The sequence below is a fragment of the Astatotilapia calliptera genome, chromosome 3, assembly GCF_964374335.1.
Source record: "Astatotilapia calliptera chromosome 3, fAstCal68.1, whole genome shotgun sequence".
NCBI lineage: Eukaryota > Metazoa > Chordata > Actinopteri > Cichliformes > Cichlidae > Astatotilapia > Astatotilapia calliptera.
In genome coordinates this window covers 56025720-56049468 of record NC_137424.1, presented here as the reverse complement: position 1 = coordinate 56049468, position 23749 = coordinate 56025720, and the positions used below count along the sequence as shown (strand labels likewise).

The 23749-nt window shown below is 43.0% G+C and overlaps 2 protein-coding genes and 1 long non-coding RNA gene across 3 annotated transcripts; 1 reads left to right on the top strand and 2 right to left on the bottom strand.

Annotated features, from left to right (window-relative positions):
* Positions 1–708: 708 nt before the first annotated feature.
* Positions 709–6768, bottom strand: LOC145425517 (uncharacterized). Its single transcript, XR_013906228.1, has 2 exons — positions 6090–6768; positions 709–2992 (listed from the first exon to the last, which is right to left on the bottom strand). It is a non-coding gene; the product is annotated as an uncharacterized LOC145425517 (long non-coding RNA).
* Positions 6769–14931: 8163 nt separating this feature from the next.
* Positions 14932–15363, bottom strand: LOC113018218 (histone H3-7-like). Its single transcript, XM_080299925.1, is given in 2 exon segments — positions 14932–15054; positions 15057–15363. Coding segments are annotated over 2 exon segments (381 nt in total). The 5' UTR covers positions 15315–15363.
* A 285-nt stretch (positions 15364–15648) lies between these two features.
* On the top strand, positions 15649–17806 carry LOC113018197 (keratinocyte differentiation factor 1-like). Its single transcript, XM_026161259.2, has one exon. It carries the CDS (start codon positions 15826–15828, stop codon positions 16945–16947), a length of 1122 nt encoding a protein of 373 aa, XP_026017044.2. The 5' UTR covers positions 15649–15825; the 3' UTR covers positions 16948–17806.
* Positions 17807–23749: the final 5943 nt, after the last annotated feature.

The following is a 23749-nucleotide window of genomic DNA, read 5'->3' as shown; positions in this document are numbered from 1 at the left end:
GCTGCAGGAACTACCCAGGTACAGAGGGAGGAAAATGTGGAGCTGTTAGCAACATGTTCAGCACCACTGCTGCTAAATTTGGGACATTTTGCAAAGTCACTTACATCTACGCTTAGTCAACCCCTGTTTTAAGGACAGTAGTGGGTTTGAGCAGGATTCGAACCTGGGCCTCCTGGTCTCAATGCGGCTATTCATCCCATTGTGTTCTCAGAGCATTTCATGCGACCTTAAAGCTCTCAAGAATTACATTAAGTTGCTGAACCCTCACCTCTGACGTGGCAGATTAGTTGGCTTAGCTATAAACTTTGGTGTGTAACTCTGTATGGATCGAAGAATGTATTGACAGTGGGGGTCTGCCTGTCGTAAAATGAGTAAAAGCTGCCTCATCCAGATAAACAATAGAATTAGAGGAAAACTACTGAGGAGGGGGATACAGGGCAGCCCCGAACTCTCCTCCAGCTGGGATATCCAAAGAATCGGTGAGGTCAAGAAGTAAACCTCAAGGCTATATTTTGAAAAAAAAAAAGGAATTCCCAGCATCCTTAACTCTACAGAGCTCCTTTAGTTCAAATGTACACAAATCAAATTGGTTATTGTTAAAGATATTTTATTATCAAAGTACTCAGATGCAATGAAATATCACTCAGACACTTAGAGCAGTTTTAAACGTGCACGGATGAGAGACTCAGGGAGAGACTCACACACCTCCTTGGTGCAGTCTGGCTTTATTTATACACATCATGAAGCATACAAAAAAGGAAATATCATCCTTATCTTGTCAAGAAAACAGGTGTGGTTTATCAAAAAACTTCGTGTTCTCTACAAGGTTGTTTCTTACTCGTGGGTGGCGGTTTCCTGCTAGTGTGAAGGCAAACAGTGACAATGTGAAGGCAAAGACTGATAATGTGAAGGCAAGCAGTTTCCGTTATAAAGTAGGGAGCCAGCAATTAAAATATGCAGCTGGTTGAGTACAGAACAGAAATATAAACACTCTTAGCTGATTATTATATGAATAATAAAACCTTTAAAAGCAAAAATACTCTGACATTCCCTCCTGTTGTTTAGATTTCTCACATGACAGTACTGTTATTTTTGTCAGTTCATAACCTCTTGTCTAAACATTTTCGGTTTGAACGTCATAAAACAGTCCTGTGTTCAATTAAACTAAACATTACTGTATGGATCATCTTTCAAAATTTCTTCCATTTGAGACATCATCACATAAGCATTGATAGAAGTTGTCACCATGTTTGATACCATTTTCTTCAGACAGGGTACTACACATGTTGTGAAAACACATAACAGTAAAAGCAAACATGCTATTCCAACAAGTCCTTTAATCAGAAGGGACTTCCATGAACCACCTAGTAACCATGTCAACCAATCATCAGTGCTTGTGACATAGTCTTGTTGTTCAGCATCTTCAATCTTTCTCAAGGTGTTCAAAGCGTCGGTCATGTTTTGTGAGTGTATGTTGTCTGGGATGTATGTACAACATGTAGTGTCAAACAATACACACAAACCTCCTTTTTCAGCTAGAATCATGTCTAGTGCGACTCTGTGTTGCATCACTACAATGCGTATTGCGTCGAGTTCTTCATTTTGCGCTTTGTTGATTTTCATTGAAGCATTTAGGAACAGTCCAAATCGATAGTCAAGTGTCTCGATCCTCAGCATGTTTTTCCCAACTCCTACCCAAGGGAACAAGGAGTGGAGGACTTTCTGACCATCAGTCCATAGTTTGAAGTTCTTGGGCACATCTGATCCATAGATTGAGTCATGTGGCATTACTTCAGTGACTTCAGCAACTTCACGTTTTGCTCTTGACGTGTGTGTCTCTGCTGTGATCTTGAAGGTGTGGTCTGAAATTAGTACTGGTGCACACAGACCGGTGGAGTTCGGTGGGAGCATGAAGTAGGTTTTAGGCCCGCAGGCCCAAGCGGCTCCCTGGACCCAGAAAGTTCAATTTTTGAAGGTGTGTATTCCTTTGGATTGGGTCAGGTCAAGTGTCTGTGTGCAGTTGCGGTTTCGTCCAAGTTTCCTGTTTCCATCGGAGAAGTTGAAACACATTGGGTGCTGTATGTCCGGCGGCAAAACTATGGCGAATGATTTGTTTTTTGTGTTGTTGGCTTTGACGTTTACCCAATGTTTTTCGTTGCAGGTGTAGTTCCAGTTCGTCAGATTGTAGGCACAAGGGGTTGTCTGTTCAATTAGGATACGTCGTTGTGAAAGTGGTTTCGTGACACGTTTGACGTCTGTGTCACTACACCATGGAATTAGGTCTTCTTTCTTTGTGCTTTGACCTTTTAGGGTCAGTCCTGTTGCCATCAAATCTCTGCGTGTGCAATTTCCAGTTGTTGCTTTGTTGAACACACACATCGCTTCGTCAAGTTCAGGTGCCTTTCCATATATTGTTGCGTGTACGGCTGTTGTTGGCATATGTGAACATACATAGCATTCCGTGCTGTTGTCGGTGCGTGTTCTATCATACACATATCTATACCACGCGTTGTTCATCCATGGGTGGTTATGGTCTTGGTTCAGGTCACGTAGATGCGAATTATCATGTGTCCATCTTTTTTGCAGGTGGTGTTGTTTATTTCCTCTCATCTGGGTGAGTGTTAGTAGGCTCACTAGGAGCGCAATGCTGGCCACTAGGAGGACAAGTGTCTTCATGATGACCAGGCACACCTAGACTTCTGGTGAGTAGACTATTGGCGAGAAGTAAAAAAAGGGCGGGATATACCCAATCAGCCCTTCCCTTCACCAATAGATCACCTAGAAGCCAGGGGAGCCGGCGTCTAAGCGTCTGGATTGTCACTCACTTTTTTACAGTGGCTGTGGTGGATCCAAGATGGTCTTTCTGCTATTTTGCAGGCGGTGGGTGTGGTAAGTAGGACTTGGTATGGGCCCTCCCACCTTGGTGAACTCCAATTCTTTCTCTGGAGTACTTTGATCAGGATCCAATCACCTGGTTGTAACCTGCAAGACACTGGAGAGAAATCACTCGGCAGTTGGTTGTTTAACACAATCTCTTTATTTTCAAACAGTTTAGTCATCCATTCTGCTAGGGTAGTTTCCCTTATTGATTTATTAATAGGTTCACTGGTAATTGGCAATGGAAACGCTCTCCCGTGGATGATTTCAAAAGGTGTAAGTTTCTGAGAACCTTGTGTTATTCTCATCCACATCTTTACTAGGCCTAGACATTCAGGCCATGGTCTTCCTGTTTCTTCCATGCATTTTCTTAATCTCTGTTTTATTGTGCCGTTAGTTCTTTCCACTAATCCTGCGCTTTGTGGGTGATATGCACAGTGATGTTTGATGCTAAATCCTAGAGCTTCAGAGACTTTGCTGATGATGTCATTAACAAAATGTGTTCCATTGTCTGACCTTATCAGACTGGGAATGCCATATGTGGGGATGAAGTGATTGCATAAACACTTTGCCACTGATATTGCATCTGCTCTTTTTACTGGATAGATTTCTGGCCATTTTGAAAATACATCTATAATTACTAGAGCATATCTTGATGCTTGGCATTCGTTAAGTTCAATAAAATCCATGTGGGTTTCCTTGTGAGTTGTGTTGTTTTTTTTTGTTTTTTGTTTTTTGACAGAATAGGCATGTTCTTACAAATTATTCGCTAAAGTTTCAAAATTTATAGTGTGTATTGCATTGTTTATCTATACTATATCTCCCTCCTGTTGACACAGGTGTTTACCTCATGTGTCACTACAACCGCTGTCCTGTGTAATGACTCTGTTAATATAGGTTTTCCATCACAGACCATTAAGTCATCTTTCAGTTTACTCCACATTTCAGCCACTTGTTTTGTTCAGTGATTGTTGCAGCTTGTTGTTCGGTTTTTAGTACATCAAGTGGTATTTGTAGGCAGTAGTTGGTTTCTAGTAGCTCTGCCGATTGTTTGCAGCCTGTTTTGCTGCTTGTTCTGCAAAATTATTTCCTTTTGTGACAATATAATTGTCTTTTTGATGTGCTCCACATGTGCACAGTGCCAATTGTTTTGGCAAGGTGATCACTTCCAGCAAGATTTTTTTTTTTCTTCTCTATAGATGGAACATTACATTCTCACTTGAGGCATTTTTAGATAATTTCTAGTTTTTCAAAGAATTCACACATCTCACACATCTTACATATTTTAAACAAGTATTGTCACAAATTTGTTTCCAAATCAACAAAATAAAATAATCAAACAAAACCGAAAACATACATGAGTCAGGACCCAAAAAGAAAAATGCTGCTACTGAAACAGAGCAGACATGTGAGGGAAAACTGAGCTCACAGACAGCTGCATGTGTTGGCTTTTATGCAGTTTCTGCTCTAAAAACAAATAAATAAAAAAATAAAAGAAAATGTGTAACATGCTCATCAACTTAGCGGTGTCCACATATTTAATTCAGCTTCACAATCCTGTAACTTTAGCTGTTGTCTACAGGGTTTGGCTTATTAGTTGTTACTATAGATGTGCTCTATATCTCAGTAATATTTTATCCAGGTTTTCAAGCATGTCAAGTGCCTCTATGCACCTAAGTAGTTTAGATATTTCCTTTATTTTCTTCATCTCCTATGTCATTATACTGAGTTTGAGCAAACCTTAAGCTTGATGCAGACTACTTCATAACAATTGTCCATCTCACATCATACTGACTAGGTTACTTCTTATTATTATCATCTTTTTCTTTCCATATAATAACAACAGTATATTACAACATTTTATCAGTGTATATAAAAGTGTATATTACTATACTACTACTGAGCCAATTTAATAGTTGGGATCATCTTACTCAGCAAACAGATAACTTAGAATTCATCCAATCTGTACAAATTTGCTTCTTCTCTGAACAGGTTTGTGCCTACTTTTTAGACTGGTCTTCTGTTTGCCTCATCTCAGATCCAACCTTCGGTCACTTTCATTCTTTCTGTTGCATGTCTAACCAAGCAATTTATTATTATATATTTTATATTTTATTTTGTGTCCATCAAGGGCTTCGGGTGATCTGCAGCTTCACCTTTTCCCAAGCTGGAGACATTTACCTTTTCACACACTTTCCTTGGCTGACCAATGACACAGCCTTAATGTACCTTATGCATCTCTCTATTTTCTTTAAAAGGTTTTCGTGTGAATTATTTCCTTTTATTTATTTTATACATTCTGGGCATGAACGTCTTGCCAACTATGTTTCATTGTTAATATAAGTTTACAGGTTGTTATCCTTCCTATTATTAGTTTCAATACATTAAAAATAAGTTCTAATGTAATTTTGTCTTTATTTATTTTATTTTTGTACTTCTTATATTTATATCTATTCGTTGAGGTCTGTTTCCAACCTTTTTAAACTACTTTGATCTCTAGTTTTCACTTAATAAGGGTTTTATCAGTCACTGCAGTTTGTCCGGCGCCTGGACATTTTTTTCTCTAGCCACTGCTCGTCAGCAGTGAGTTTTGTTGATTTATTACCCATTTTTCTTTCTTATTATTTTTATTAGCTCATAGATATATTTACGTTTACACACACACATACACACCCGTGGTGCTTTCTCTGGCACGAGGAATGGGAGAGGCTATTGACACGGCCTTCTACTTTCAAGCTAGCCTTGAAAGCGGTGTCAATTTTATGTGATGAAACACAACCTTTTCCCGTTCCACCAGAACTCGAGCAACCAACGGTAAACAATTCGGTGGAGTAGTTCAGCCTCCTTAATGTGCTGTAAAATCAACTTACTCCACCAACAAAACAGTAAAACAACAGATTATACGCGTAATGAGTTTTTTATTCTGGGCAACACTGTGTCTTTCTACATTGCTCCAAGCCCTCTTTCAGGCGAGCTGCTTCGTAACCTCTACGAGTCCTTTTTCAGACGAGAATGTTACTATCCTGTCGTATTTTGACATTAAACTTGCTCCAAGCCCTTTTTCAGGCGAGCTGTAACCTCTACCAGTCCTTTTTCAGACGAGAATGTTACTTAATTAATCTGTCATACATTGACGGGAAACTATTTAATGTACAGACCACAGGTTGCCTCAGTCGTTTTGCGCAAGATGTGAGTGAGTGCTAAATATTCACCTGAGTTATTGTGTGGTTGCTTTGGTTTCCTTCATCAACCCCTGAAGTCGTGGACCTCTTATAAGAACGCTGGCCAGAACCCGAACGTCACGTCTCTGGACTTTATCCTCTGCCTGGAGAGGAGTCGACAGCGTGGGCTTCTCACGACGTCAGGACTTGACGAAGGTCTCCTATTGGAGCATTGAAAAAATATCAATGTCCACTCCGGCTCAGAAGGACCAATTAAATGTTAAAGATATTTTATTATCAAAGTACTCAGATGCAATGAAATATCACTCAGACACTTAGAGCAGTTTTAAACGTGCACGGATGAGAGACTCAGGGAGAGACTCACACACCTCCTTGGTGCAGTCTGGCTTTATTTATACACATCATGAAGCATACAAAAAAGGAAATATCATCCTTATCTTGTCAAGAAAACAGGTGTGGTTTATCAAAAAACTTCGTGTTCTCTACAAGGTTGTTTCTTACTCGTGGGTGGCGGTTTCCTGCTAGTGTGAAGGCAAACAGTGACAATGTGAAGGCAAAGACTGATAATGTGAAGGCAAGCAGTTTCCGTTATAAAGTAGGGAGCCAGCAATTAAAATATGCAGCTGGTTGAGTACAGAACAGAAATATAAACACTCTTAGCTGATTATTATATGAATAATAAAACCTTTAAAAGCAAAAATACTCTGACAGTTATGAAATCAGTAATGAAATCAATACATGCTAAAATAATAGCTGTATGGGTTCAGCTTGGAGTAAAATGTGTCTTTGAAATCACCTAATATCAGCTCACTTGGCCTAGATTTATTCAGGTAAGGTTGTAGAGCATTTTGAGTGGATTATATTGGCTAGGTATCATTAACCTATACGTGTACTTCCACTAAAACAGCCAGTATAGGCTTTCAAAAAATAAAAATAGAACTCAATATTTCATACAGAGATAATACCTTGCAACTATAAATGTAATACTTTCAGTCATGTTTGTTGTTTTTTTAATATAATGTTTTTAAATGTGGGTGATAACTTTTAAAGGTTTATTTCTTTTCTGATAGTGTTTCATAGTAAAAACAAGAAGTGTTGTGATGTCTTGTACTATGAAGGTATGATTGTAAAGAGCAAACGGGTGAGGTGTTTCAGGTGTGCAGATCCGACTACAAACCAACGAAATGAAGATAAAAAATTTCAGAGGTGGGCCATTCTGGTGTCACAAATTTATGAAACGAAAAGGACTGTACATCTGACAGAGTGGAGAAGTGTGAAAACATCCACGATCACCAACGGATTTCAAAGGGCTGGACTGCTGCTTGATGGAGATGAGGACACCGCCACGGCCCTTCAGAGGGTGTTCGACTCCAACACTGACAACGAGAATTTTTTTGGTTTTGAAAGCCGACACTGGAGAAGAGGACTTTGGTGGTTTTAGTGCGCAGGAAGAAGAGAAAGATGGTGGTGAATGACTGACTTTTCTTCTTGTTAAAGCCATGTTACTGCACCTGAGCCTAAAAGGTAGGCCGAATCGTTTTTTCTGGTGTGCTGTAGGTTATTGTTATGTACTACTACATTTGTTACTCGTTCTTGTAATTACCGGTACTTGTACATAAAAAGTTGTGCAAATATGTACCGGTAACTTCTTTTTCAAAATATTAATACAAGGGATGTGTTCCCAAACAGCCATCTCTTTCCTGACAATCCCCTTTGTGCATATTCTCTTACATATGGTAAGTAAACATTAAAGCACCTGCGGCTTTTAGTCAGGTGCAGCTGATGTAGGTACAAAACAGGATTTTCCCCTGATTTTAGCTTGTGAGGCTAATATTCAGGTGCGCTTTGTAGTCCGGAAAGTACGATAATTTAATTTCAAGGGGAAATTAAGTCTCACTGAGGTTAAAGGCCAAAGAATAAAAGTGGGTTTTAAGACGCAATTTAAAATTGGACAGTGAAGGGGCCTCTCTAACGTGCAAGGGCAAATTATTCCATCATTTTGGAGCCACGATAAAGAAGGCCCGCTCCCCTCTGAGCTTCATCCTGGATCTCAGTACCTCCAGGGGCAGCTGGTCAGCTGACCTGGGAGACCGACAGGGTGTGTGGAGATGAAGAAGCTCAGAGAGGTAAGGCGGGGCAAGACTGAACATAAGAATTTTAAAATTAACTCTAAAAGACACAGGGAGCCAGTGCAGTGAGGCTGGGACAGGGGTTATATGCTCTATTTTAAAAGTTCCTGTTAGGAGTCATGAAGCAGCGTTTTGAACCAGCTGCAGACTTGAGAGCAATGACTGACTGACCCCCACGTAAAGTGCGTTACAGTAGTCCAGGCGCGAAGAAATAAAAGCATGGATCACTGTTTCAAGGTGCTGCCTTGAAAGAAAAGATTTTACTCTTGCCAGTCGCCTTAAATGATAAAAACTGGACTTCACCACTGCTCTGATTTGGTTGTCCAATTTAAAATCACCATCCAACTTAAAACCACGATCAGTAACAACAGGTTTAAAATAAACTTCCAGGGGTCCCAAATCTACAGAGAAGGACTCGCAGGGACCACTGGGTCCAAACACCAACAACTCTGTTTTCTTTTCATTAAAATTTAAAAAGTTTAGAGCCAACCAAGCTTTAATGTCATCTAGGCATGTTGTGAGAGGTTTTATGGAGATGCCACCCTTCTGCTTCAGGGGCAAATAAATTTGGATGCCATTATCATCTAGAAAATCTTTCAGTTGACTAAAAACAATTTTCTCTAAAACCTTGGAAAGTAAAGGGAGCTTGGAAGTAGGCCTATAGTTCGCTAAAACTGTGTGATCAAGGCCAGGTTTCTTAAGCAGTGGCTGCACTAGTGCATGTTTGAAACTTGCAGGAACCACACCAGAAGACAGACTGCTGTACCTTCTCTCTGTATTTAGACTCATTGTTGTTGGTGATGAGACCCACCACTGTTGTGTCATCTGAAAACTTGATCATGTGATTTGAGCTGTACTGTGCAGTACAGTCATGTGTTAGCAAGGTGAACAGCAGTGGACTAAGCACACAGCCCTGTGCTGATCCTGTACTCAGTCTGTGTTATTTCCTATGGAGACAGACTGGGACCTGTCAGTTAGGAAGTCCAAGATCCAGTTGCAGAGAGTGATGTTTATTCCCAGTAGGTCCAACTTCTTTACCAGCCTCTGGGGAATGACAGTGTTGAATGCTGAGCTGAAGTCATTAAACAGCTATCTGGCATACGTGTCCTTTTTGTTGAGATGGGAGAGAGAAAGGTGAACAGCAGACGAGATGGCATGATTTCTGGAGCGGTTTGGGCAGTAGGCAAACTGTAGCAGCTCCAGATTTGGTGGAAGGTGAGTTTTCATGTGCCTCAATACCAGCCTCTCAAAGCACTTTGCGATGATGGGTGTAAGTGTCACCAGCCGGTAGTCATTGAAGCAGGAAACAGTGGCACTTCTTTGGTACTCGGGTGATTTTTGTAGTTTTGATGCATAGATCAGTGGTGTATTTAAGATTGTCCAATCTGGGGGAGGGGTGAAGCCTTGTATGCTGAATGTTTGAGTAAACAAGGTCTAACATGCTGTCCCCTCTTGTCGCAAAGTCAATGTTCTAATGAAATTTGGGCAGAACTGATTTTTATCAGGTATCTCTCCCTCCTTTTTTGTGACATTGGCAGGACTTTTGTTTTGTTGTAATTATAAAAGACCAAATTGGTTGTGAGAGTTGATCATTCAAGATCAGCTCAGCAGACAAAACACAGTTTAAGTGTCATGGTGAGCTGTGCTGGAGGCTAGAGTAGGGCCCAAATACAGGACTCTGAGACAATATTAACTTAAAGAGGCAGCTTTTTTTGATATAGTAATTACATAAAGCAAAGTACAAGACAAAACACTAAAAGAAGCAAACAAAAGATAAACTTGAACTCAGATCTTGGCAACTGAAGCACTCATAACCAGATATAACTGAGAGAACATGAAAGACACTCTATGGCACAGCTACTATGGAGAACATGACAAAGAACAGAGGGCACACATGAAGGATAACGAGGAGATGGGTAACAGGTGTGAACACAGCTGGGACTAATCAGTCATGGCCAGACACAGAGGAAGGAAAACCGGTTACACTTTGTTTTCTTTTATTTTTCAATACCAAACTGTTATAGCATATAAAAAAAAAAAAACATAAATGGGATGAGTACCTGAATACCCCCACTCCCTCCCAATAATGTAAAAATGAATATGTTACAGAGGAAATGAATTAACCCATACAAAATATACAAAAAAAAGCAAGAACAAGAAATCAACAATAAGATAGTAGTGCGTATCCTTATAGTTTAATATTAACATTAATAAATATTGATAAATCTTAAATATTAAGAGTAGTAACAATATTAATATTACTGAATCCCTGCTCAGCGGTTGAAACAAATTAATAATGCTGGAATATCTTTAAATAAAGCATTCTTATAAGGTAGAACAGCCACTGCCGGGAATAGCAGAACAATTTGTACACTGTCATATGGTGGACTACAGAGAGAGTTCTACTTTTCTAAGTATTTAAGTAATGGTTTCCAGTGAGTAAAAAAAAAAATAAATCTATTGGATGAGCCTCTGATGGAGAATTTTATCTTCTCCAATTTTAAGAGTCCTAAGATATCCTGTAGCCACACTTTAATTAATGGTGGCTGAGATGATTTCCACAACAACAAAATTATTTTTCTAGCGATGAGAGAAGCAAAGGCCATAAGGTTATTTTGAATAGTTGTAGTATGAAGGTTATTTGGTGGTTTTCCAAATATAGCGATATGTGGAGTCGGAATCAATTTTATACCCAATATATCTGAAATTATTTTGAAGAATTGATGCCAAAATTCAGACAACCTAGGGCACGCCCAGGACATATGAGTAAGATTGCAAGGTATCTGTGAGCATCTGTTACATTTATCATCAAATTTATCTGGGTAAAATGTTGACAGTTTTTCTTTACTGTGTAAAGAAGTGTAATCTGTGGAAAACTGTAAATTGTATTAATGAAAGTCTGGCGCAACTACAAGACAAATTAATGGCCCCTACCGCTCCATCCCACAACAACTCAGAAAAACTCATATGGAGTTCTGACTCCCATTTCATCTTGGTACTGTTTAAAAGAGATTCACTAGGTGGAGAAGCTAGTTTTTACCCTTTAACAAAGTTTTGGCTCCTGGAAGTACCGTATAAAATCGGATTTAATGAAATTAAAGCAAGTAACTAGTTCGTTAAAACTTGCAAAAACCTCATTTACGTATAGATCATCAGTACCTTTATGTTCTAAAACAGAGAATCTTAAGTCAATCTTTGCTGGAACAAATAAGTGATTGTGGCAGATCGGATTGCAAGAGGGAGGGTGAGCCAACCAAAGTGTCAAATTTTTAATGTTTCAGTAACAACTGGGTTGGAAGACCGGTTTAATAGGGATGATTGTGAGGTATCACATGCTAAAGCAAGTAATGACGAGGAACAGGAGGCTGCTTCACTCTGGCACCAATTAGTATAGGGAGACATACACCACAATAATGTATTATACGTGTTAGATGCCCAATAACACAGCTTTATTGCTGGAGGGAAACGACGAAACAAACTGATAAGAAACTACACTGGGAAGCAATACACTAGCACACAGAGAAACACACGGCCATGAATGAGGGAGAATGTGACACTGAACAGAGGGAGACGCAGACATAAATACACAGAGATTTAACGAGGGAGGTGGGAGCACATGGGGAACACAGCTGACACAGATAATCATAACGAGACAGGGCAGGAGCAACACAACATGACATATACTGACGGGAGACTGTCAAAGTAAAACAGGAAGTACACAGAGGCGCAGACAGGAGGAGAGAGGGAGCACGGGGAGAGCACAGACATAACGGGCTGGGGAAAACGTGGAATAAAACACGAGGAGAAACGAGGGCTCACAGATACACAGAGGGGCACACAGGGGGTAAAAGTCACAAAGGGATCATCCATTAAAACATATCCACTGGAAGCCACAATAGACTTTGACCATGAAATCCTTTCAACGTAACGGCACTTTAATTGTCCATTTAAACGTCATCCAAGCAGCATAATTAATAAGACGCAGCGCAGACATCATTCCAAGAGCGCAGCCAAAACGTTGCACATTTAACCAACATCCATTCCATTCCGTTCAGTGTGTCCTTTTGAAGTATCTCAGCGCTAATGCACAATGTGGCTTCCTTTTCCACAACCAGACATACACAGGTATTCTTACCTGCGCTCCTCAGAATTGCGTCAGGTGTGTCGGTGCTGCTGGGCTCACTCATACAGATGCGCTGCACTTACTTGGCGTCTTTCAGGTTCCTTGATCTGATTTCTTTGATCCTGCTTGCGGCTTGCTTCTCCAGAATGCCGTTTTTTGTTGACTAAAGATGTAGCGACTTCCACAGTCGCTACAGGCCGGGGCTGGAGCCTGCCTATTTGCCTAACGCGCTGTCAACTTTACGCAATAATGCGAGAGGTGGAATTGTTTGCTTGTTTATTAAAGTGCTTTGAGAGTTTACAGAGTAATATCATCAGCTCCTGATTCAGACTCTTACAACGTCACAGGCTCTAATATAACGAAGCGAAACATGTAGTGCAGCGGTCAACAAAAACTACGGCTACCCAGCCCTCCTCTCTGTCAAAATCAAAACCCAGTGAATGACAGACTGACAACGCCCATTTATGTCACCGCTAGCACCCACGTGACTCCCATAACAACCAAACAAATAAAAACCCAGTGATCATCAAAATTCAATACATTCAATTATGGCTCCTACACAAACATTGCATATATATATATATATATATATATATATATATATATATATATATATATATATAATCATAACTGGTTTCACGTGCCTATCAACACAATTTAAAAACTGTTATAAAGTCCACACATCAAGTGTACTTGACTCTGCTGTATGCTGTGTAAATGTGATTTTTGAGCTGGGTGAAATCCGTGATTAACATTGCATTGCTAATCATCGGTTGTGGCCAATCAAATTGTATGGTCCGACTATAAATAGTAGCTGCTATTTTGATTCATTTATTTATTTATTTATATTTATTTTTGGTTGATTAAGGCTGTTCGTACTACTGGTATGTTTGTGGAGTCGGATTAACCACAGAGGACGTATTTGATTTCCCGTTTCGGGTCTATTAATAAGTTGTGTTTTTACTCTGAAGGCCTAAAGTAGAGGTGACTGGGTGCCCTGGTGGTGGGATATTCCGTGGTTCGTGATTATTTATGCATTCGCCCACTGGTAATCCAGGCTCTGAATCACTTAACAGTACACGTGCAAATACATGATTGCAGGTATCATACAAACATAAAAATAGCTTCAAATACAGTCATGACAATAAAAGAATATGACTTTAAGGACTTAACAACATTACTTCAGTTATAGTGCACCAACATCTCTAACACATTAGCACTAAGGGAACACTGAATAACCTGGTAGTTTTTGTCCATAAAACCACTTAGCTACGATTACCGGCAAAACGATGCAACATTTTAGGCACAATATTGCCCCGATCAAATCAGTGAGCTGGGATGTTTTATTCTCAACATGAACTACTGTTACAGCAAAAGACATGGACTACTGGTGTCCCACACAACAACTCAATGTGCATGTGAAGGAGCCAAACACACGCCTGCTCCTCTTGTTAACTGAGATAAACTGCTGGCATATTTGTTTTACATCTATACTGTCCAGACTCTCCTGGTGGACATGGCATACAGCAGGATTGTTTAATCTCATTTGAGTCATTGTTGACCTTAGCCATCTTTTTAGTCTTGTGAGAGCACTGAAGCTTCTTTCAGCCTCAGTACATGCGTTTTATTCTCAGATTAAAATTGTGTGCTTGATGTGCCTCACCTTTGGGCCTGGCTCTTCCCCTCTGACTGCACTAGGACATATTGCCACCTGATAAAATAACACATGGATTCGTGCCATATAAAAAGTGAGACATGTCAATTCAGATTCTTTGTCAAATATACACTAATGAAACAATTTACATCAGCAGCCTAACAATTGTCATGATAATAAATACTAGTTCATCTATAGCACCAAATCATCAGTCAGTCACCTGTGACCTCGCCTCTTCACCTCTGTCCGAGCTACAACATGGCAGAGCTGCCTCTGTCACCTGATGAATAACAGTGAGCCATTCCACATACATGCAGTCACACATGTGCTTCAAATACAGTCATGAACCACCAAGTCATCATCCAACTTCACCTGTGATTCTTGTATCACCATTACTCCACCACTACACCATTATTAAAACAATTTGTGCAAAGTGCACTCCAAGGTGGAATATTTGCAAAATCATGACTACCTCATGATATTTTGTCTCAAAAATTAACCCTATGAATATGTCAGCACCATTAGGATGAAATTGTGTCACCAACATTTTAACGTTAGACACATACTTTTAACAGCCTCTGTAAACTAATATCCTGGCCTGCTCGAGGATGCCATTTTCTCTGACAGTTTCAATCAAAATTGGAAATGCTACTGTGGGAGACTGAGAGAACTAATAGTGCTGCCTGTTGTGCAGTTAATTTCCAAAACACGTTATTCATGGTTACATACAATTTCAGACTGATGTGGGCTAAAGCCTAGCATAGCCTGTAACGTTATTATGAAGGACACATTTTATGAGTGAACTTGAGTTCAAGTGACTAACAGGTTTCTTTGAAAATTACTTTAATAAATATAAATTTCGTAACTGAAGTCAGTGAATTCCATGTTGATGCCAACTGTAATTTCAGGAATAGAAACAGCATGAAGATTGAAGTGTGAGCATAAGATTCAATTTTAAAAACTATACTAAGAATAAAGGAGCGAGCTCTTGGTGTGAGTGAGTGAGGTGGCTCTTAAAAGAGCCGTTGTTGGTAGGAGAGCATGCAGCTTAAGCTCTCTCTCCGCGGATGCGGCGAGCCAGCTGGATGTCTCTGGAAGCGCAGGTCGGTCTTGAAGTCCTGAGCGATCTCGCGCACCAGGCGCTGGAAGGGCAGCTTGCGGATCAGCAGCTCGGTGGATTTCTGGTAACGGCGGATCTCTCGCAGAGCCACGGTACCAGGCCTATAACGGTGGGGCTTCTTGACGCCTCCGGTGGCCGAGGCGCTCTTACGGACGGCCTTGGTAGCCAGCTGCTTCCTGGGGGCTTTACCGCCAGTAGACTTGCGAGCAGTCTGCTTGGTTCGTGCCATTCTTCGTCACTTTCCCCCCCTGTGACAAGAGCAGAAAATGTAGCGAACAGAGGAGACTCGCTGCTCTTAAAGTGTGTGACTGGCTGTGACGCGGTGCCGCTCCGGCTCGTGATTGGTGACGGGCTCCACGTGTAGCATCGCCCCGCCTCGGTGTGTGCTGCTCATTGGAGAAAAGTGCATTGAATTTGCGCGCTGCCGCAAGCCTCTCTGCGATTGGTGCGTGACTAATCCGCCCGCGCTCTGCGGAAATATAAGCGAGGCTTTGAGCTGATCGGGCCACATTTTCTCTTAGTCTCGATACTACGAAGAAAAGAACCTAGCCAAACATTGGGAGACTCTCAGCAACGCAAGACTGTAAACGTCCTTTCACTGAAAGACAAACGACGCTGCTGAGCTGTGTTTTTCCCCTCGGACTGCCGGACTCTGTTTTGGGTTTGCAAACTTTGCTGAAGTACACAAACCTAAAAATCTGTAGGTGGTTTTGTTTTCTCCGTTTGGAGCTTTTTGAGCCATGCCTGGCCACAGCACAGGGGCTCCACGCCACAAGTACCCCAACTCTTGCTCTAGGGCGGACAACCATCGAACCAACCGGACTATATCCAGGGACAGCACAACCAGCCAAGACTCCTACAAGGATCCTCATGGGGAGCAAATACGTGACCACTCCCGCTATTCAGAGGGCAGGTATGGTCGAGGAAGAAGCCACCCTCGAAACGGCACAGGAAGGGGTTCAGAGACAATAGGATTTATTCCGGGGTCGGCAGACAGCGTGCCGAGCAGCAGGCAGTCCTGTGCCTCCATGGGCTGGAGTAGCTGTAAGGCTCTTATCTGTTCTGTTCTCACCTGTGGATTTTATGGCACCCGGGAGCCCTGGGTTAACGAGAGCTCCACAGACCATACCCCCAAAACGGTCGGTGACCCTCGACCTCCTAACGGCATAGCTGTGAAAACCCCTGGCATGTCTTTGGAGCCCAATAATAAGCAGCCCAAGACCCCCAGGTTGCCCCTGAATGACAGTTTCCGTTACCCAGATGTGCACATAGCAGGTCAGAAGGTAAAGTACCCAGTTGCTGACCCCAAATGGGGTCGCGCATCAGGTAAAGGGGATAACCAGCGGCCGGTCAGCAGCACCAGCCTTATATCCTACGAAGACTACGACTTGGATGAGCAGAGAGACAAAGACATTGACTCTCTGATCACCAAGAAGCTGCTGGAGCTTTACGCCCTGCATCAGATTGACCAGCTGGCCAAGTGCACCTCTGATTCCTCCTTCTCCCGCAAGACCAACGAGATCAGCGAGCTCATCTACAGCATCGCTCAGGACTACAACCTGGAGGATCAAGAGGCCGAGTGCAAGCTGGTGCACGGGGTCATCCGCATCAGCACGCGGAAGGGCAAAAGGAACAAGGGCTACCTGTCGACCGGGCAGCATCATAACAGCAGGAGGGATGGGACCTTCATGAGCAGTGATTTTCCAGAGGTGAAAGTGTCGGAGCAGACGCCATTAGACGAGCTGGCGAGAAAGATGAGAAATTACAGCGGGCGAACATATTCCTCCAGCACTACTACGGCCTACTCAGCGTACCACCACGACACTGAAACCTACTCCTCAGGCGCTCCTCTGATTCTCTAAAAGTCAAACAAAAACAATGAGATGTAGCCAGTTACATGGGCTATTTCATCCTCCCGCTGTTACCAAGTTGAGCACCTTTTACCCCGAGTGGTTGTACTTCTGCCTTTAAGTGGTCCAGCTACTACCTGCTGTTTTCAAGCAAAAGGCCCACTGAGGAGACTCTCCCCCCCTATTGGGGGGAGTCACCATCGCTCAGGGTGGTGTGCTGCCCAACATCCAGGCTGTGCTGCTGCCCAAGAAGACCGAGAAGCCAGTGAAGGCCAAGTAAACGCAAAGCGCTCTGCTTCACCAAAAACAAAGGCTCTTTTAAGAGCCAAACACTTCCCTCTAAGCAAAGATTCTTCTTGCTGTTACTGTGTCTGTAACATTTTGTGTACTGTGAAATGTAGCTTATGCATTGTGATTTATTTTGAAATGTACGTTCATTCATGTCGTCTTACATAGTCAGGGACTGAAATCCACCTTCAAAATATACTATCATGAGTGCTTAAGCAGTGTGTTTCTTTTATTCACAAGACAAGAATAGACGGTCTTAATATAAAGTCAAATTAAAACTAAAGCAAAAAGCTCTGTCTCTCCTGAGTGGTTAAGGCTTGTGCCTTGTTCAACCTCATTGCTCATCTTACTAATTTAGAATAAATTGGATGTCACCAATTATTAGCTTCATAACTACAACTGTAGACACTCATCATGGTTCACTCGCTTGATAATTAAAGCAGTTTCTACACTCATGGAAACAGACAACACGTGGTACATGACACATGTGGCAAGATCACAAACCTTGTCAAACACAATAGGAAATCATAACAACGTGAGGAAAGGGACAGGTGGACTTCTTTGGTGCTGCAGGAACTACCCAGGTACAGAGGGAGGAAAATGTGGAGCTGTTAGCAACATGTTCAGCACCACTGCTGCTAAATTTGGGACATTTTGCAAAGTCACTTACATCTACGCTTAGTCAACCCCTGTTTTAAGGACAGTAGTGGGTTTGAGCAGGATTCGAACCTGGGCCTCCTGGTCTCAATGCGGCTATTCACCCCATTGTGTTCTCAGAGCATTTCATGCGACCTTAAAGCTCTCAAGAATTACATTAAGTTGCTGAACCCTGACCTCTGACGTGGCAGATTAGTTGGCTTAGCTATAAACTTTGGTGTGTAACTCTGTATGGATCGAAGAATGTATTGACAGTGGGGGTCTGCCTGTCGTAAAATGAGTAAAAGCTGCCTCAGCCAGATAAACAATAGAATTAGAGGAAAACTACTGAGGAGGGGGATACAGGGCAGCCCCGGCCTCTCCTCCAGTTGGGATATCCAAAGAATCGGTGAGGTCAAGAAGTAAACCTCAAGGCTATATTTTGAAAAAAACAAAAAGGAATTCCCAGCATCCTTAACTCTACAGAGCTCCATTAGTTCAAATGTACACAAATCAAATTGGTTATGAAATCAGTAATGAAATCAATACATGCTAAAATAATAGCTGTATGGGTTCAGCTTGGAGTAAAATGTGTCTTTGAAATCACCTAATATCAGCTCACTTGGCCTAGATTTAGTCAGGTTAGGTTGTAGAGCATTTTGAGTGGATTATATTGGCTAGGTATCATTAACCTATACGTGTACTTCCACTAAAACAGCCAGTGTAGGCTTTCAAAAAATAAAAATAGAACTCAATATTTCATACAGAGATAATACCTTGCAACTATAAATGTAATACTTTCAGTCATATTTGTTGTTTTTTTAATATAATGTTTTTAAATGTGGGTGATAACTTTTAAAGGTTTATTTCTTTTCTGATAGTGTTTCATAGTAAAACAAGAAGTGTTGTGATGTCTTGTACTATGAAGGTATGATTGTAAAGAGCAAACGGGTGAGGTGTTTCAGGTGTGCAGATCCGACTACAAGCCAACGAAATGAAGATAAAAAATTTCAGAGGTGGGCCATTCTGGTGTCACAAATTTATGAAACGAAAAGGACTGTACATCTGACAGAGTGGAGAAGTGTGAAAACATCCACGATCACCAACAGATTTCAAAGGGCTGGACTGCTGCTTGATGGAGATGAGGACACCGCCACGGCCCTTCAGAGGGTGTTCGACTCCAACACTGACAACGAGAATTTTTTTGGTTTTGAAAGCCGACACTGGAGAAGAGGACTTTGGTGGTTTTAGTGCGCAGGAAGAAGAGAAAGATGGTGGTGAATGACTGACTTTTCTTCTTGTTAAAGCCATGTTACTGCACCTGAGCCTAAAAGGTAGGCCGAATCGTTTTTTCTGGTGTGCTGTAGGTTATTGTTATGTACTACTACATTTGTTACTCGTTTATAAAGCACAGTACATGTTTCGTTCTTGTAATTACCGGTACTTGTACATAAAAAGTTATGCAAATATGTACCGGTAACTTGTTTTTCAAAATATTAATACAAGGGATGTGTTCCCAAACAGCCATCTCTTTCCTGACAATCCCCTTTGTGCATATTCTCTTACATATGGGAAGCAAACATTAAAGCACCTGCGGCTTTTAGTCAGGTGCGGCTGATGTAGGTACAAAACAGGATTTTCCCCTGATTTTAGCTTGTGCGGCTAATATTCAGGTGCGCTTTGTAGTCCGGAAAGTACGATAATTTAATTTCAAGGGAAAATTAAGTCTCACTGAGGTTAAAGGCCAAAGAATAAAAGTGGGTTTTAAGACGCAATTTAAAATTGGACAGTGAAGGGGCCTCTCTAACGTGCAAGGGCAAATTATTCCATAATTTTGGAGCCACGATAAAGAAGGCCCGCTCCCCTCTGAGCTTCCTCCTGGATCTCAGTACCTCCAGGGGCAGCTGACCTGGGAGACCGACAGGGTGTGTGGAGATGAAGAAGCTCAGAGAGGTAAGGCGGGGCAAGACTGTGAACATAAGAATTTTAAAATTAACTCTAAAAGACACAGGGAGCCAGTGCAGTGAGGCTGGAACAGGGGTTATATGCTCTATTTTAAAAGTTCCTGTTAGGAGTCATGAAGCAGCGTTTTGAACCAGCTGCAGACTTGAGAGCAATGACTGACTGACCCCCACGTATCTACAGAGGAGGACTCGCAGGGACCACTGGGTCCAAACACCAACCACTCTGTTTTCTTTTCATTAAAATTTAAAAAGTTTAGAGCCAACCAAGCTTTAATGTCATCTAGGCATGTTGTGAGAGGTTTTATGGAGATGCCACCCTTCTGCTTCAGGGGCAAATAAATTTGGATGCCATTATCATCTAGAAAATCTTTCAGTTGACTAAAAACAATTTTCTCTAAAACCTTGGAAAGTAAAGGGAGCTTGGAAGTAGGTCTATAGTTCGCTAAAACTGTGTGGCTGGTGCACAGATGAAACAGTGATTGCTCAGCACTGCTCTTCCTCTCTGGAATACCTTTTTATTCACTGCAAACCGTTTTATTCTCCGCGGGAGTTTGCTTCATTCATCCTGGCCGCTGTTTACATCCCGCCAGATGCGGATGCGCAGGCAGCTCAGTGCGCAATCACGGAGCAGATACTGCATATGGAGCGGACATTTCCGGACTCTCTCATCATTGCTCTTGGGGACTTTAACAAAGCCAATCTGAGCCATGAGCTTCCCAAATACAAGCAGTATATTAAATGCCCGACCAGAGAGGAGAGGACATTAGACCACTGTTACAGCACGATCAGCGGGGCCTATCGTGCGGTGCCCCGCGCTTCACTCGGACTTTCTGACCATGTCATGATCCTTCTAATCCCCGCGTACAGACAGAGGCTGAAGCTCTCCAAACCTGTCGTGAGGACCAAAAAACTGTGGAGCAATGAGGCTGTGGAGGAGCTTCGCACGTGTTTGGAGTCTACAGACTGGGACACAATGAAGGCTGCTTCTAACAGCTTGGACGAGTTTACGGACACTGTCACCTCCTATATCCACTTCTGTGAGGACAGCATTGTGCCATCACGCACCAGGGTGAGTTATAACAATGACAAACCCTGGTTTACTCCTAAACTCAAAAAGCTGTGGCTGGAAAAGAGAAAGGCGTTCAGAAGCGGAGACAGGGACTGCTACAGAGAGGCCAAGTACAGGTTCACTAAAGAAGTGGACATTGCTAAACACCAGCACTCTGAGAAGATGCAGCAGCAGATCTCAGAGAATGACTCGGCCTCTGTGTGGAAAGGTTTTAGGAATATCACCAACTACAAGCCTAAAACCCCCCACTCCACTGATGACTTGCTCTTAGCCAACACCCTTAACGACTTTTACTGCCGTTTTGACGAGCCATCAGGCAGCCTTCACACCTCCAACGACCCCAACAATAGAGGCACTTTGGACACTCATTCCCCCACCTCTCCCCCCTCCATAGAGCCATCACCACCTTCAAACACTTTATCTACAACACCCCCCTCCTCACCCCACACAAAAGAGGATTTCACACCACCTCCTCCCACCACAACTCTTCATATTCATGAAGAAGGTGTGAGGAAGAAGTTTAAGAGTCTGAATGCTCGAAAAGCTCCCGGCCCAGACGGTGTGTCTCCTGCCACCCTCAGACACTGTGCAAACGAGCTGGCCCCAGTGTTTTCTGGCATTTTCAACTCAACGCATGTCATGTGCCTGCCTGCTTCAAGTCCTCTACCATAATCCCTGTCCCCAAGAAACCTAGGATCACTGGACTAAATGACTACAGACCCGTGGCTCTGACATCTGTGGTCATGAAGTCTTTTGAGCGCCTGGTTCTCTCCTATCTCAAGACCCTCACGGCCCCCCTCCTGGACCCCCTGCAGTTTGCATACAGAGCCAACAGGTCTGTAGATGACGCCATCAACATGGCCCTACACTTCATCCTGCAGCATCTGGACTCCCCGGGAACCTACGCCAGGATCCTGTTTGTGGACTTCAGCTCTGCCTTCAACACCATCCTTCCAGACCATCTCCAAGGCAAGCTTTCCCAGATTAATGTGCCTGATCCCATCTGCCGGTGGATCACTGACTTCCTGACGGACAGGAAGCAGCATGTGAGGCTGGGAAAGAATGTCTCAGACTCCCGGACCATCAGCACCGGCTCCCCTCAGGGCTGTGTTCTTTCTCCTCTGCTCTTCTCCCTGTACACCAACTGCTGCACCTCCACCCACCAGTCTGTCAAGCTAATCAAGTTTGCAGATGACACCACCGTTATTGGACTCATCTCGGACGGGGATGCGTCTGCCTACAGGAGGGAGGTTGAACGTCTGGTGTCCTGGTGCTGCCACAACAACCTGGTGCTGAATGCCCAGAAGACAGTGGAGATTATTGTGGACTTCAGGAAGCACACAGCTCCACTCCCCACCATCATCCTGACTGACACCCCCATCACCTCTGTGGACTCATTCCGCTTCCTGGGTACCACCATCACCCAGGACCTGAAGTGGGAGCCCACCATCACCTCCGTCATTAAGAAAGCCCAGCAGAGGATGTACTTCCTGAGGCAGCTGAAGAAATTCAACCTGCCAACACGGACGATGATGCAATTCTACACTGCAATCATCGAGTCCATCCTCACCTCCTCCATCACCGTGTGGTACACTGGAGCCACTATCAGGGACAAACAGAGACTGCAGCGTGTTGTGCGCTCTGCTGAGAAGGTGATTGGCTGCAGACTCCCATCTCTGCAGGACCTGTACACCTCCAGGACACTGGGGCGTGCAGCTCGGATCTCAGCTGACCCATCTCACCCTGGACACAGTCTGTTTGACCTGCTCCCCTCAGGCAGGAGGCTCCGGTCCATTCGCACCAGAACCTCTCGCCATAAGAACAGTTTCTTCCCCTCTGCTGTTGGACACATGAACAATAACCGTATGACTGTTCCCACCACTAACACATGACCCTACGCTGTGTTCACTGCATCATTCAATGTTTGGCACTGATCACCACCTGCACTCATGTATATATCATGTATATATCTATCTACTTAGCACTTCTAATTCTTGTTCTTTTTATTTTAATGTCTATTTTAGCGTAATTTATGAGAGTATGTTTGCACTGAAGCACCGCAGCAATTTCCTAATGTTATAAACCTGCTCAACATTTGGCAATAAAACCCTTTCTGATTCTGATTTTGATGCCATAGCCCTGACACTACACACTGCCCTGTCACACCTGGAGAAGAGAGACACGTATGTGAGAATGCTGTTTGTAGATTACAGCTCAGCATTCAATACCATCGTTCCCTCGAAGCTGGACAGGAAACTGCAGGATCCAGGACTGAGCAGCTCCCTCTGCAGCTGGATCCTTAGCTTCCTGTCTGACAGACGCCAAGTGGTCAGACTGGGCAACATCACCTCATCCCCCATCACACTGAACACTGGTGCTCCACAGGGGTGTGTACTGAGCCCTCTCCTGTACTCACTCTACACCTACGACTGCACAGCCACTAACAACTCCAACATCATTGTGAAGTTTGCGGACGACACTACAGTGGTGGGTCTTATCACCAATGGTGATGAGACGGCTTATAGGGAGGAGGTCAGCGCCCTGACCCACTGGTGTCAAGACAACCATCTCACCCTCAACGTCGCAAAGACAAAGGAGTTGATAGTGGACTTCCGGAGGTGCAGAGAAGTACACACCCCCATCACCATCAACGGCGCTACTGTGGAGAGAGTGAGCAGCTTCCGGTTCCTTGGCGTACACCTGGCTGAGGATCTTACATGGTCAGTACACACAAACAAAACAGTGAAGAAGGCGCAGCAGCGCCTCTTCTTTCTCAGGAGACTGAAAAGATTCAGCATGAGCCCCCGCATCCTCAGGACCTTCTATCACTGTGCCATTGAGAGCATCCTCACTGGAT

Coding starts and splice junctions, on each gene's coding strand:
- LOC113018197 (XM_026161259.2), top strand. CDS start 15,826: ATGCCTGGCCACAGCACAGGGGCTCCACGCCACAAGTACCCCAACTCT.